Source organism: Arvicola amphibius, chromosome 13 (genome assembly GCF_903992535.2).
Source record: "Arvicola amphibius chromosome 13, mArvAmp1.2, whole genome shotgun sequence".
Classification (NCBI taxonomy): Eukaryota; Metazoa; Chordata; class Mammalia; order Rodentia; family Cricetidae; genus Arvicola; species Arvicola amphibius.
This window is the reverse complement of record NC_052059.1, coordinates 23109070-23125899: the sequence shown is the minus strand read 5'-3', so window position 1 is coordinate 23125899 and position 16830 is coordinate 23109070. Positions and strand designations below refer to the sequence as shown.

Genomic DNA, 16830 nt, shown 5'->3' with positions numbered 1-16830 from the left:
GATATCTTTCAACAGAAATATAATTAGAGAAATGTGGTACATTTATGTAATGGAGTACTAGTCAACTGTTAAAAACAATAACATCATATATTTTAATTTAAGGAGCTACCTGAGGGTTGTCAAGAGACTTGACCCTAGAGGGGTTCCCAGGTTTCCAGGGAGACGCCCCCAGTTAGTTCCTTGGGCAGCTGAGGAGAGGGAGCCTGAAAAGGCCAGTTCCTATAACCATACTGATGAATTTCTTGCATATCACCATAGAACCTCCACCTGACGATAGATGAAGAAAATGACAGAGCCCCACATTGGAGCACCGGACTGAGCTCCCAAGGTCCTGATGAGGAGCAGAAGGAGGGAGAACATGAGAAAGAAAGTCAGGACCGTGAGGGAACCTCCAGCTGGCGACAGATGGGGAAGGTGACTGAGTCCCACATTGGAGCACTGGACTGAGCTCCCAAGGTCCTGATGAGGAGCAGAAGGAGCGAGAACATGAGGGAGAAAGTCAGGAACGTGAGGGGTGCGTTCACTCATGGAGAAGGCGGGACAGAACTAAAGGGAGATCACCAACTCCAGTTGGAATGGGACTGATGGATCATACGACCAAACCCGTCTCTCTGAATGTGGCCAACAGCGGGGGCTGACTGAGAAGCAAAGGACATTGGCGCTGGGCTCTGATTCTTCTGCATGGACGGGCTCTGTGGGAGCCTTCTCAGCTTGGTCGATCACCTTCCTGGACCTGGGGGGAGTTGGGAGGACCTTGGACATAGCATAGAGTGGGGAACCCTGATGGCTCCTTGGCCTTGAGAGGCAGGGAGGGGAGGTATGGGTGGAGGGAAGGGGAGGGAAGGGGGAGAAGGAGGGGCGGGAAGGGGGAGAAGGAGCGGAGGGAGGGGGAGGAGAAGGGAAGGAGATGGAAATTTTTAAATATAAAAAAAAAATAAACCATGAGAAAGAAAAAAAATAAAAAAAAAACAAAAAACAATAACATCATGAAGTTTGCAGACAAATAGATAGAACTAGAAAAATCATCCTGAATGAAGTAACCCAAAACCATAAAGACAAGCATTATATGTACTTACTTATAAGTGGATAGGTGGATAGTATCTGTTAAGTAGAGAATAATTATGTTGCAATCGACTGACCCAAGGAAGCTAAGTAACAAGGAGAGCTCAAGTGGTGTATGCATGGATCTCACAAAGGAAATAGAATACATTCTGCAGGTAAACGGGGAGGCAGGTGGAGATGGGAAGAGAAGAGATCAGGCAGAGAAAGAGGTAGACGGACAGAGTACTGAGAGAGATGGCAGAAATTTGGGGGCATTTGTCAGATAACGTAGAAACCTAGTGCAATGGAAACTCCATGGAAGCTATGAGAGTGGCCCTAGCAAATACCCCTAGTAATAGGAGATACAGAGACTGAACTCCCCACTTCCACTTTCTATTATCAAGAAAGTCATCCAGCTGTGGACAGGGACATTAACTCAACCACAAAACACTTGATCTACTCCTGCCTTCAAGATGTGATTGGGTAATGGTGGCACAACCAATGACTGGTCCATGGAGAGGGAGCCGTGTCTTACACTGCCTGGATGTTCAGGAACCTGAGATGGGATAGCCCAGTGGTCCATGATAGAACCAAACATTCTCTCACTCTCCTCTCTCTCTCTCTCTCTCTCTCTCTCTCTCTCTCTCTCTCTCTCTCTCTCTCTCTCTCTTTGTCTCATGCATGAACGTGTGCATGTGTGCGCACACACTGCACACACACACACACACACACACCAGTCAATGGAATTTTTCGTAATGATATGCTGCATTACTAATAGATCGGTGCAGAAGCAGATTATAAATCATAGAAATTTCTCTAGGAATGTCTTGCTTGGTCTTTAAATTTCTTTAACACGGTTTCCAGGAATTTTCTCTTATATAAAACAGAAATTCTTTGATTTTTTTTTTCTGTATTCACAACCTGTAATTCCTCTATGACTAAAGTATAATAAGAATCCTTAAACATTTTATCAAATAACTTTTCTATATAATGTTTTGCTGATTTAGACAGGATATCTTGTGACACTCCTGTATTTTCACTGTCTGTCTGTCTCTTACACACATATTGCTTTTCAGTGAAAAGAGATTTTTCCTTACAAAATATATCCTCATTGTATTTTCTCCATGCTCTGATCTTCAAGGTTCCTCCCCACATTTCTTTATGTCCAGATCCACTGTGCCAGCCCTATGCATGCTACCCTCAGTATTTGTGAACCCATATGAGCTTTAACCATGTTTTCCAGAGACCTTGTTTTCATGGTATGTATCTCCATCCTCTCTGCCTGTTACATGCTTCTGTCTCCTTTCATAATGGCAGAGCAAGGCAATGATCTATGAGTATAGCAGAAAGTTACGACATATTGTTGAATCATTTTTTGCTACCCTTTGATATTTTTAGAACAGTACATTTGGTACTACCCTAGGTCCTTGGGTCATCTGGTGTCAGGTTCTCAATCACCAAAACTGTGTCAGGTATAGGTTACAACTATAGGGATGATCTTTAAGTCAAATTAGTTATTACTGAGTTGGTCCCACAGCTTTGTGCCACCAATGCTTTAACATGTCATTCAGGAAAGACAACAGTGTCAGTCAAAGGGTTGGTTGTAGTAGGCTTATTGTTTGTTCCTCTTTTGGGAGTCTATAGGGTACCTGTGATAAAGATGCTACCATGGCCAAATAAGAGTAATCATTCTGAATGTTTGTTATTAATTATAAAAGAAGAGAAAATAAAGATCTCCAGGAAATTTTAATATCTAGTGAATTTCTTCAGTTAGAAAGACTGCCTGATGGATAGAAAAATTCATATTCTTACAAACAGTCTAGCTCACCATACTCGTTATTCTTATATATTTTATTCTCTAGCAACTACATTACATCACAGTATCTGACAATTACAGTGCTAATGGCTGCATAGAAATCAGAAAATTAAAATAGAATACTATAACTTATATTAAAGTAAATATTTGCTTGCATTTCATGATTATATCAGTGTTGAACTGAATATCATAAAAATTCCAAGGAGAACATTGTACTGTCTTTAAGTATTCTGCAGAAATTTATCAAATAGTACCATATATAAAACATGTAAATATTCAAACTAGCATCTACTTGTCCTTTTGAAAATATCATGATATTTTGGTAATATTGATTTATTATTTATGTTTAGGACATTTGTTTTAGGAAAAATATTTTAGGAAAAATTTTTAGGAAAAAATGCAGATTTACAGCTGCGACTCATCATACATTGGTATTATACATGTGGAATAAAGCATTTTTAAAGAAGTGGAATTCATTCAGCAGAGCATACATGACACCTTGTATCCGTCTGTAATGTGTGTGTGTCTATGTGTGTGTGTGAATATTTCTGTGTAAGAGCATGAGTGGACACAAGTGTGTGTGTGCATATGTGCTTTGTGTGTAAGCTAAAGCAGTAAAGAGATCAGATAATCATATTTATCCATTTTTTCAAAACCTATAAACAAAATTCTTTACATGCACCTATTGTTTTTTTTTTAAATCAAGAAATATGGAGACGCAGAATTAAATTCATAATTTATGGCTTGCACTGTCAATATACTAATTTGGTATTATATGTCATTTTCTGTCTTCAGTGTGAGACTCTCAGCTCCTCAAAGGCAGAGCTGCTTCATTACTGTACTCCCAGAACATCTATTCTCTCACGCTGTATTTCTTTGTAATAAAATTGAAGTATCATTCCAATATGTTCAGCACATAACTCCTGTTTTCCAAGCAGATGTTTGAAATCCAGCTTTTATGTCATAAATGATAAACCAAAATTAATATAATATATAAAGTCTTATAAGCAGCAACTGCAGACTGCAAAAGAGTTTAATGCTTCCCTTAACTTTTGTATCATTTTTAACAAAGCTGTGTGTGTATATTGTTAGTTTATGCAAATTACATTATTCAAATTCAGTCATGGTACAAAGAGCAGTTGCGGGTAGATCTAGAATCACATACCTTTGTTATTGTCCATTCCCCCCACTGCATATAGAGTTCCAACTGTAGATTTTCTGGGCTTAGTTCTCGGGCTTTGCATTAAAGTTCTTCTTTCTGGCAATAGATGGTATTTCATTGCTTCCAGAATCAGCTTTTGGCATTCCAAGTCATTCTTAAACAGTGCATGGTTTTCAAGGTCAGCAAGTATCTGTAAGTAATGCACAGACACTGTTAATACTGCTTTCTAAAGTGGTGAGTATGTGTTCTATGTATTGACATCGAAGGGTGATTCCTATCATTTCTCTTACCTTTGGATCACAGTAAATTAATGATTTACCAGGTATAAAAATTATAAACAAACAAAAAAACCCACAAATATATATATATTTCCTTTCATGTTTTCATTGGAATTTAGACACTTGATCCAAATAGTTAAATGTGGGCTTGCCTTATGTTAATGATTTGAATCATTATATAAATTCAGCAATCTTCCAGTTTTGATATATGTGGAAAAGGTCATTTATGCTGAAATGGTTGGATCTAATGCTATTGTTATTAAAGTGACTTTTAACTAATTTTGATGGATTCATTTAAGTTTAAATTAATTCTGTGTTCTTATTTTTATTTAAATGAAAAACTCCAGATGAAAATAGAGGAATAATTAATAAAAACTTATTAGTAACTTCATTTTTAGCTTTAAAAATATTATCAAAAAAAACAAAAAAATATTATCCAAGTTGGTCATTGATATTTTTCTAATTTCCTTAGTTTTGCTTCCTTAAAATACATTAAAATGAACAGTGTATATGACATAGCTTAATATTCCCTATTACAGTTTGTTAAGTGTAAATATATATTAATGTATGAATTGGACAAAGTTTTTGATAATATATTTGTTTGATTTTTTGTTTTAGCATTGTTGACAATACTTACAATGATTATTTTTATTGCGTCACATATACAGATACCACTTTAGAATATTAAACAATTTTATATATTATAATAATTTAACAAGGTAAAATAGATTTTTTTGTTTCTTATAATATCACAGTTTTATAAAGTATATGTGATCTAATTAATAATAAAAGTAGAAAAATACAACACAAGAATTTGCATTATACAAAATTACGTGTATTCTTCTTTAAATATCATAAATTGGCATTAATATGAAAATCCAAATATTATAACACACTCCTAAACATAAGAAAATATTTATTTCCAACCTCTTACTAAAAGAGGATTACTATTGTAATGATATATGTCCCCATAGCCCTAGATTATCTAGGATTTTTAACTTGAAGCAGAGTTGTATTTTGTGAGAACTTTTTTTCTGCACTCAATGAGTAGACCATGTTATTTACGTCTTAAAAATTTGTTTATTTTGTGATCTCACATGTATATCTATCTTTGTAGTACCATTTCAGCATCTCTGCAATGAAGCAGACTTGATCTTGGTGAAGATCTTTTTGATATATTCTTTAATTAAACCTGCAAGAGTTTTACTGAGGACTTATTCATTCACATTTCATCACTGACATTAGCCTGCAATTTTCTTTTTCTCATGGGTCTTTTTCTGGTTTTAATATAAGGGTAATATTGGTTTCAAAAATGAAAATATTCATTCCTTTTCATTTTACTAAATAATGAGAAAATTTGTTAATTTCTCTTTAAAGATTTGGTAGAATTCTGTGTCTTACTCAGCTGTGTATTGGCACTTTTTATTTGGGGACATTTTAATTAGAGCTCACATCTTACTAAATGATATGGGTTTATTTAAGCTATGAAATGCACAGAAAAATCGTTGAAGCGGCAAGCAGTCATCTTGAGTGAGAGAACCTAGTTCCAGAGAGACAACCCTTATATCTTGTCTTTCTTTTGGACATTTTATTTCCACAAATTAATGTATGTAATCACTCATCTGAGAAAGATCTATTTGCAATAGATGCTGATTAACACAGAAACAACATTAATACAGGGACAGGTACAGAGAATAAGATTCATTAAGGGACATCTCTATCACACCTTCCTTTCCAAGGCTCAAGGATAATTGACTAATGATAATCTGGAAAGAATATTGGAGACACAGACAGTGGAAGATTACAAGGAAATAGTGTTTTCTGAACACAGCAAGGAAACTGTTCTTATGACCTCAAACGCACCCATATCAAACACTCACAACCACCACCACTACCAACAAAAACAAAATAGGAATCAACATGGATTGGTCATTTGTATCTCTGAACATCAGTGGTCTCAATTCCCCAATAGAATAACAGAATGAGTGCATAACCAGGATCCATCTTCTGCTGCATCCAAGAAACATATGTCAACATAAAATCAGACATCATCTCCCTATAAAACCTTGGGAAGAGATATTCCAAGAAAATGGTCCTAAGAAGTAAGCTGGTTTAGCAATTTTAATATCTAGAAAAATAGTCCTCAAGCCAAAACAAATCAAAAGATACTCATCAAAGAAAAATTCACCAAGTCCTAATATTTATGCTGCAAACAAAACACAAGGTTACCCAAGTTGTCAAAGAACCACTACTACACTTTAACCACATGTTGATACTCCCACACTTGTATTGGGAGACTTTATTACCCCACTCTCACCAACGGACAGATCATAGCCAGATGGCTTGGGCCCAGAATACTACTAAATTTTCAAAGAAGAGTTATTGCAACTATTTGTCAAATTATTCCACAAAATCAAAACAGAAAGAGCATAGAGCGTAATTACTTTCATGACAGCATTATCCTAATTCCTCAAGTATATAAAGTCCCAACAGTGAAGGAGAATTGCAAGCTAATTTCCCTTAATCTCATGGGTGTAAAAACAGTAAAATATTTGAATACCAAATCCAAGAGCAAAACAAAACAATCATAGTCCTGAGTCGTGTAGGCTTCTTCATAAAGGTGCAGTGGTGATTCATTATACATTAACCAATAAACATAACTGACCATATAAACATAATAAAAGACAAAAATCACGTGATCACCTCATTAGATTCTGAGAAGGCCTTTGGAAAAAAATCCAACAAGCCTTCATAATAAAGGTTCTGTAGAGCTTAGGAATACATGGATCATATCTCAAGGTAGTAAAGCCAGTTTACCACAAACCCATAGCCAACATCAATTTAAAATAGAGAAACTCAAGTTAATTCCACTATAATCTGGAACAAGACAAATTGTCCTCTCTTTCTTATCTATTTAATATAGTAATTTAACTCTTAGATAAAACAATAAGACAACTGAAATAATCAAGGGATAAATATTGAAAAGGAAGAGAATAACTTTATTTTAATATGATGTGAAGACATATTTAAGGGATCTGAATAATTCCACCAGGAACCACATACAAACACTTTCAGCAAAGTAGATGGATACCTCAAAGGGGCTGTACCAGCTTGCATTCCCATCAGTAATGTAGAAGTGTTCCCTTTACCCAACAACCTCTCCAGAATAAGTTGTCATCAGTGTTTTTGATCTTGACCATGTTTACAGGTGAAAGATGGAATCACAGGTGTTTTGAATTGCATTTCTCTGATGACTAAAGATGTTGAACATTTCCTTAAGTGTTTTTCAGTCATTTTAGATTCCTCTGTTGAGAGTTCTCTGTTTAGATCTGTACTCCACTTTTCATTGTATTATTTATTCTTCTGATGTCCAATTTCTTGAGTTCTTTGTATATTTTGGAGATCAGACCTCTGTCTGATATGGTGTTAGTGAAGATCCTTTACCATTCTGTAGGCTGTCATTTTGTTTTGTTGAAGGTATCCTTTGCTTTACAGAAGCTTTAGTTTCAGGAGGTCCCATTTATTGATTGTATCTCTCAGTGTCTGTGCTAGTGACGTTATATTTAGGAAGTGTCTTCTGTGTCTATCTTTCCAAGTGTACTTTCCACTTTCTCTTCTCTAAGGTTCAGTGTGGTTGGCTTTATGTTGAGGTCTTTGATCCATTTGGACTTGAGTTTTGTGTATGGTGATAGATATGGATCAATTTTCATTCTTCTATATATTGATATCCAGTTATTTCATAACCATTTGTTTAATATGCTTTCTTTTTTTAATTTGATATTTTTTGCTTCTTTGTAAAAAATCAGGTGTTCAAATGTGATGGAATACAGTTTGTGTGTTGTTATTTCGGGTGTAAACTAGCTGGTGGCCGGGAGCCAGGCAGCAGGAAGTGGCCCGCAGATCCATCTACACAAATGTATGTGGGTTAATATCTAGGTCTTTAATTTGGTTCCATTGGTCCTCCTGTCTGTTTTTATGCCAATACCCAGCTGTTTTCAGTATTGTAGCTCTGGAGAAGAATTTAAAGTCAGAAATTGTGATGCATCCAGAAGTTCTTTTATTGTACAGGATTGTATTGGCTGTCCTGGGTTTTTGCTTTTCTATATTAAGCTGAGTATTGTACTTTTGAGTCTGTGAAGAATTTTGCTCGCATTTTGATGGTCATTGCATCAAATCTATAGATTGCTTTTGGTAGGATTGCCATTTTTACCATGTTAATTCTACCTACCAAGAGCATGGGAAATCTTTCCACTTTCTGTTGTCTTCTTCAATTTCTTACTTCAAAGATTTAAAGTTCTTGTAATATAAGTCTTCCAGTTGTTTGGTTAGAGTTATTCCGAGATATTTTATGCTGTTTGTTGCTATTGTGAAGAGTGATGTTTTTCTGACTTCTTTCTCAGCCTATTTATCATCTGTGTATAGGAGGGCTACTGATAATTTTAGTTAATGTTGTATCCTGCAACATTACTGAAAGTTTTTATGAGCTGTAGAAGACTGAACTATCATTATATTAGCTTCCTTCGGAAGCTGATGGTAACAAATACAAAAGCTGACAACTAGGTATTACCCCCCGCCCCCCCCCCCCACACACGGAGAGAAGGAGAGAGGGAGAGAAGGAGGGATAGAGGGAGACAGAACACAGATAGAAAACAGAGGGAGAAAAAAATCAGAGAAAAATAGAGAGAGAAAACAGAAAAAGAGAGAGGAAGAGAGAGAGAGGCAGACAGACAAAAAGACAGACAGTCCAACAGAGACATATAGAGATCTTAGAACACTCAGTCATAAATGGGATACCCTCAGAGCTCAGGTAACCCCTTGGCAGAGGAGGCAGAAAGAGCATAAGACAGATAGTCAATAAACTTGGCCTTGAGAGGGAGGGAGGGGAGGTATGGGTGGAGGGGAAGGGAGGGAAGGGGAAGAAAGACAGGAGGGAAGGGGGAGGAGGAGGGGAGGGAAGGAGGAGGAGGAGGGAAGGAGATGGAAATTTTTAAATATAAAAAAATAAACTATGAAAAAAATAAAAAAAATAAACTATGTACTATGTCAGCTGAGCAAATTTCATATGAACTCACAGAAACTCAAACTGCAATCACAGGGCCTGCATGGGTCTGCACATGTTGGTGTCTTTCAATTTAGTGTTTCTGTGGTACTCTTGCATATGCAAATGAGTTGGTCTTTGAGTACTTTGTCTACTCTTGGGTCATTTCCTTCTGTTGGTTGGCTTTGTCAAACTTTAATGTGATAGTTTCTGTTTTATCTTATAACACTTTATTTTTTGTTTTGTTTTGTTGTTTAGGATAGGTAAATTGAATCTGAACACTTTAAGTCTTTTCATTTTGACAGTACTTTGTTTAGTAATGCTAGGGATTAAACCTAGAATTTCATGTAGGCAAGGAAAACATGACACTAAATGAGCCAAATTACCTCTTTAATAGATTTTTTTTGTTGTACAAACAATAAAATCTTAATTTTCTGGAATGCAAAAAATAAACAGACAAAATCATTTTTAAGTCTTATTTTGCTAAGTGTTCTCTTCATAAAAATTTCTACTTCTGAATTTAGAATTTATAAAATAAATTTCATTAATATTAGTGTAGCATTCATTTGAGAAGTGGAAATCATATGGAGTTTCTCAGGTTTTCTGTTTGAAAAAAATGCATAGAATGTTTGAGAAAATGTTGTCATAGCCCATAAACTGCAGTGAATGATTTCTGTTTTATTATACTAGAATAGGTAAGATGCAGAGAAAGTATTTTAAAACTTTTATAGTGTGCAGTTTCCCAAACATTCCCTAGAAAATTTGTGATATCATTTATTTTAAATATATCTTGGACCTGTTATTGTAAGATGATGGTTAGAGGATTCAGTCGGTGTTCATAAAACTACTGGCAACACAGTAAGCATCATGTAAGTATGACTGCCCCTTTTCACAAGGGTAAAAAAGCTCTTCCTTGTGTCTAGAATAATTTTCTCTGTCTGTCCACCTTTCAGCTCGATCTATGCTCCCAGACAGACAAAGTGAAAAACAGACAGAAATACTGGAAGCTTCCAGTATTCCTTTGTTTACCAGTGCTACCTTTTTTCATCAGGTACTTTCCCAGGGTCTGCTGGACTGGCACAGTCTAGACTCCTTTAGAAGAAACTAGCTTACCCATAGGAAAACTCTCTATTTGCAGCCTGCTTGATACTCAGTCCCTCTAAGCAAGTAGATTCTCACATTACATTCTGAGTTCTATTAGCCTCCATGGAAAACAATCTAATGAAGCAAACAGTATCTTGTCTAACTAACTTGGGGATCTTCTATATATGTTAAAATAAATGAAAAAAGCAAAAGCAAAAGAGGTTTCATTTTCTCTCAATTCAAACTGACTTGTAAAGTTTATTACAGAGACATCTGAAAGAGTTTACCTCACGTATTTCAAGAAACAAGGAGACACTTTTTATGAAAAAGAAACGGGTTCATTAATTTTATTTCAAATATAGAAATATCTGGCTCCCTTTAGATAATACATAATTGGAAAACTTGCAATCCCAATAAGAATGTAATGACATAATCAAAGCAAGTAGAGTTCAGAAAATTAACCCAAATGAGAATTTTTATTACTCACAATTGAATTGGATTTTATGATGCTATAATTTATGATTAACATTTATTTATTGACGCTGAATTTATTGTTTCACTGTGAGAAAGCTCAGAATTTCTAAAGCTGAAATAAATCAACCTGTGTTCTGTACGAACTTTACTCCACCTTGAACTCATTTATCCCAATAAATTATAGAACACTTAGGCATTCATTCTGTAAATTTTTGTCAGCGGCTGTGTTGTCCTAGTGCCAACAAAGGTCCACAATTTCTGCATATTAATTTTACACCACCATGTTCAAGTGGACCATCCTTTCCCACTTGAATGTCTTTCTTAAACTGATCCATGTTTAGGCTACAATGGAAACATCACTATTTATTGATAGATACTATTCAGTATCTTCAGGTTATCATGCCAATCAATGTCAAATGGTATTTTCCTCTGCTTATTCATCTACAGGTCCCCAATATTTAAATGCACATAAATCTGTGTGTACAATTTACATCTTCTAATCAGTTTCTATTAGAATAAATTGTGGTGTCTTCAGTCAAAGCCTTTGCAACACTCTTGCCTCCACAACTCTTTCCTTTCTTTCTAACATGTACTTGTCCCTCGTAGGCTTTAATAAACATTACAAAATTTTTTTGAAAACAGTTTCCCTGTCTATTGTTTAATTAAATATTGATCTAATGATGCAAAAGATTAAAAAATGTTGACATCAATAATCACAGGATTTATTTGTTTATTACGCACACCATCACTGGACAGTTTCAAGAACATTCTTTCATAAATATAGAGATATTAATTTAAAAAATTAAAGTGTTTTGCTCATCATGTATTAATTCAAAATAAAAGAAAAAGTAAAGTGAACGATAATTTATAAATTATTTACTCATTGGTTTTGGATAATTTTTTCACAAGTGAACTCTGATTGGTTGTAGATACTTTATTCACAACTGAACTCTGAAAATCTACTTTATCCAAAGTATTCAAAAATCACTTTTCAAATTTGATACTAAATTATTATCAAAAATATTCTAGACATAAAGAAAAATGTTTGTGACTGATCAATAAAATGTATAGTTCTAAGTAGTTCATTTAGAGTTATTTAATAGCAGGTTTACTTCTAGTCATTGTAAGCTGCCAAAATTAGTCTTAGATTTGACTCGTCACTAGGAAATCTTTTACAGAATATTTTCCTGGCCTTTCCCCATGCATACTTAAATCTGAACTCAATTTTTCCCACCACTATTTTTTCATTCTGTACTAGACCTACTTTATCTTTATTTGTCATTTAAAATAAATTTTACGTTGACTTCTGTTATAAATTGTACCTTAAAATTTTTGTGAATAAATAAATATGCTCCAAACTATTTCTTCCTGTGAAACCATATTCAATGACAATATAACTTATTGAAGTTCTGTAGCTCTATAGTTAATCTCCCAGCATAAAAGTTAACAAATGGAAATATTTTAGTATTAAAGCTATCATTTCCCACTATCGTATATCCATTCAAAATTTAGGTGCACTGGTCTCTTATTAAACTATCCACTGCTTTGAGAAAGACTAGTTATTTGAATTCTCCACTGTGAAATCATAAGAAACAATGTAAGAATATTACTAAAATCTATCAATAAATGTTTTATTTCAGTTTGCTATATTTGTTAATGTAATTTCAAATACTAATCTTGAAACATTTCTCTGTGTACTCTACATCAGAATCGCCTGCCTCTACCACCTTGGTGCTAGGATTCAAGGCATGCACCACCACACCCAGTAGGTTTGGTGGTTTTAACCTGTTTGATAAACTAGACATACAAATTAGTTAACAGGAGAGTAGGAAGAGAATCTTGAAGGTAGAATACACAGGGAGAAGGATAAAGAGAACTCTAGATAGGTAGAAGGTCTCTGTTGGTCTGGTGAGCACTGATTTTCACTTTCATGAAATGGGATAATAAACCCATGGAAAGCCCAAGGCAGAGCGATCCAGGATCCCACACTGTGCTGAATGTATTCTGTTACCAGTAGGTAGAGAATGACCCTCACTTCTTATGCCTTGGGAATGACATAAAATCAGCTCCAATTAAAGACTGTGCTGCATACTCCCTCTCAGAGCAAAAACAATTTGGGTATTGGTCACAGACTTTTAACACTGTGTGCAAAAAAGTTTCTATATTAACCAACTATTCAATTTATTATTCTGTACATGATAATTTTATTGTATTTTTAATAGGACATTTTCTTATCTTTTGACATCTGTGACTGTCTTTTTATTATATTTGTGTGTGTTAAATAAAACTAAATAAGATTAAAAAAGAATAAACCTCAAAGTTCTTTATATATGCATATATATAAAAAGGACCCAAGCTCAATTCCCAACACAAACATCAAGTTTCTCACAATTGCTTGTGTTCAAATTTTAGGGGATTTAATGTCCTTCGATTTATGTAGGCACCTGCATGTTCATGATATACATAACTCATATGGCACAAAAGCAGATAGATAGATAGATAGATAGATAGATAGATAGATAGATAGATAGATAGATAGACAGACAGACAGAGATAGATAGATAGATAGATAGATAGATAGATAGATAGATAGATGATAGATAGATAGATAAGTAGGTAGGTAGGTAGGCAGGCAGAAAAGCACACTTTAAAAATATTTTATAGTAGATTTGTCTTATTATTAGCTGTGTGTGATGACTTATAATTTTGTATTGTTTACAGTGAATACTAACCTGTAGAAATAAATGTTTGTGTGTGCTTCTTATATTTATATGTATCTTTCTCATTTATCCACTATTTGCATTAAAAGGAAAATTGAAGAGAACTTTTAATATTATCTACTTTATGTATAAACTCTTCTTCAAGCAGATAATTGGAAAAGAACTTATTGCAGGTGTGCAAATTCATCACGATTAACCAATGTGCTTATGCCTCCTTTGCTCTTGAATAAAAAGGTTTCTGATTGAAAACACTGAACTTTTACTTCATTTTTATCACCTCCATATGGAAAAAACCCACAAAATCAGAAAAATTGTACATTTGTGCTCTGTGAATACACTAAGAAAGAGACATTTGTATGCAATAACACAAAACTAATTAAGGATTCTTGTTTTGCATGATGTAGCAAATGTTAGCATGTTAAATGTAGTGAGATATTTAAGTCTCATTATTTCTTCAAAAATAGCCTACCTGATAGCACTATTATAATACCACTGCTAAATATTTTGACACTTACTAAAACTAATCTTTTACAAGCATAAATTAGCAAATCTTTGTATCAGTGTTGATGATTTTTGCTTTCGATAGGACTACTTTCTGTTTTGTGAAGATCTGCACACACTACAATGTATCTACCCACTATTGCTGTGAATCTAACTCTAATCCCAATCCTCATCATCAATTTGATCATCCCCTAATTGAGTACTAACCCTCCTCTGGCATGGAGATGAACAAATCTGTGAATGACCAATGTATTATATTTACAAGTAACTATGAGAGTCCTGTCAAGTGCAAATGTTGCTAGAAAAAAAAAAAGAGCAAAGGATTTCCTTCCCTTCAGTCACATTTTATTTCAAGAAGTTCAACTGAATGATGGAAGGAACCATGATTTGCTGATATTAATATGAAGGGCAGCATTTAAAGATACTGCATTCTTGTTCACATTTGGAACACTTGATTCATTTCATTAACAATGCATTCTTTCTACTAAACATTATTTTTCTTCAGTCTTATTATTTTAAACATACCCTTTTATTTTGCCTCACACTAATTATAAGGTAGCCGTGTATTGTGCTTTTCTCATTTCACTAAGGGGAGATGGGTAAAGAATTTCAATCACTTCGTATTTGCAGATTTCAGCTTTCTCTAGATTTATTCTGATCAAAGCCTTACATTTCTCTTTTGATCATCAACAGCGAAATCAGCTTCTGTGAAAACATTGGTGGATGCATCTTGCAAGTCAATAAGAGATTGAAATTATCCTCCCTCACAATGTTAACTTCACTAGGCATGAACTTTTTTGAAGTTTTAAAAGGTTGGCTATAAAATCAGCTCCTCAAACATTTTCTACTAGAAAGAAAAATTCAAGGGTATATTAGAATACAAGCTTATTCATCTTCATACTAGAGATCCTAATTAATTTGGAGTGTGTTAAATCCTATGTAAAGTGAGAACTTTATAACATAATTGAACGTGTGGTTATTATTTTATAATTCTTACATTTAAGTCAAAGTTTATCAGATTGTTTTACTGAATGTCAGTTTAATTCTTACTCTGATAGCACAGTTTTTGTTTTCTGTTCTCACAATAAAATATAAATCAAACTACAAACACTTCCACTTTTTATGCATTCCCCTCAATTCTTGCACGTACAAGTGACTAAAAGTCTGAATGCAACTATCTCAGTTTAACATGTATGACTTCCATAAAGATGATTGTTTACAGTGGAATTCACCACAGTACTGGAGAGCAGATGTTTTTTCAAAGAAGAAAGGTTTATTTTGATTCTCAGATTTGGAGGCCTCAAGCCACCATCACACATCTTGTTCTGAGCCCGAGGCAAGGCAGAGTGTCAGGGTGAGGAATATGTCCAGCAAAACTGTTCATTATGGCTCACAAGGAAAGGAACAAGGCGATGAGGAAGGGTTCCGGAGCAAGCCATAGGCATGAAGGTTGGCCACCGGGGACATATTTCCTCTAACTGTGCCTGCCTCTGGAAATTTCCAAAATCTTTTATGAATGCCATCAGTTGCGAATCATCAAAGGATTACCTCACAGGTGAAGCCTGCGTGGAGAGCGGATTTGGTAAGCTCTTAACAATGGAAAGAGTTCTCTCCCAGCATCTATTTATTTTCAGTAGTTTCTTGGGCAGTGATGGAACTTTGCATTCCCCTCTTCTACCTGTGTAGGATTTTGTCTGTTTTGAGCTTGGGCAATTTTATTCACGTTTTCATCGCTGTGTAGTCAACTAGCAACTTCGCAGTAGATGTTGTTTAAGACAGAGACTCTCAGCTATGCAGAGAATAAGAGCAGGCTGAATGAAGGGCCTTATGTTGGACAGCTATATCACACTTTCTCTCTCAAGATGTAGGAGTCATTGTGGAGGAAATGGAGGAAAAAAAGAGCGTGCATCCAGAGTGAGTGGATGAATACAAGTAAGTATACAGTAGCTTCTGGACAAAGCAGGGCAGTAGCATGCATGTACTCACAATGGTTATGACAGTTAGGACCTACACATGCACCAATGAGACCAATCAAATTGCAGCATGAAGAGGGGAAATAAGCACATGTCCCACCCATAGAGGAGGAGTTTTGAAAAATTGATAGCTGTTGGGATATGGGAAATTAGCTCTCTTTATGTGTGTAGCCTCTGCCTGTTTGACCATATTTCATAAAAGTAAAGCCCTCTTACAAGGATTAAATATATACTCAAAAGGAAACTGATAGGGGAAGTAAGGAAAACTGAAGGGGGTGGGTGGGTATTGGGGATGTGAGGGATAGGGGAATATGATGAAAATACACTGAATGTAATTCTCAAAAAAAGATTTAAAAAGATGCACATGAAAAGAGACAAACTCTGTACTCACAGAAAAAAAAAGAGATATTGAGATTTTCTTTAAAGAGAAAACACATCTTTGGATTTTTCTTCAGAACGGAAGGTCATGAAATCATTTGGCTCTCCAGAAAACCTTACGGGGCTATGAAATTTCTTTGTCATTTATTCTACACATAGACTATTTGTCTACCAGTATTTACCTATGTATTAGCATATATTTAAAATTTCAAAGAATAATATGAGTGCATATTAACATGAGATAAATCTAAAGGACAGGGTTAGCTTGCATCTTTTATTTTTTTTAATGGAAAGTGTTACAAGCGACTGTTCACTCAAAGCTGACTTGACTGCTCAGATTTGTTATTTTCCAACCCCTTAATTCTC

General features: G+C 34.9%; 1 protein-coding gene across 2 annotated transcripts in view; it reads right to left on the bottom strand.

The window, feature by feature from the left end:
* Nucleotides 1–16830, bottom strand: part of Klhl1 (kelch like family member 1) — a 253207-nt gene that overhangs the window by 78836 nt on the left and 157541 nt on the right. For both annotated transcript variants that reach the window (XM_038310344.1, XM_038310345.1), the window contains one exon: nucleotides 4023–4209. In XM_038310344.1, coding sequence (XP_038166272.1) covers nucleotides 4023–4209 — 187 coding nt within the window. The remainder of the gene's footprint in view (nucleotides 1–4022; nucleotides 4210–16830) is intronic.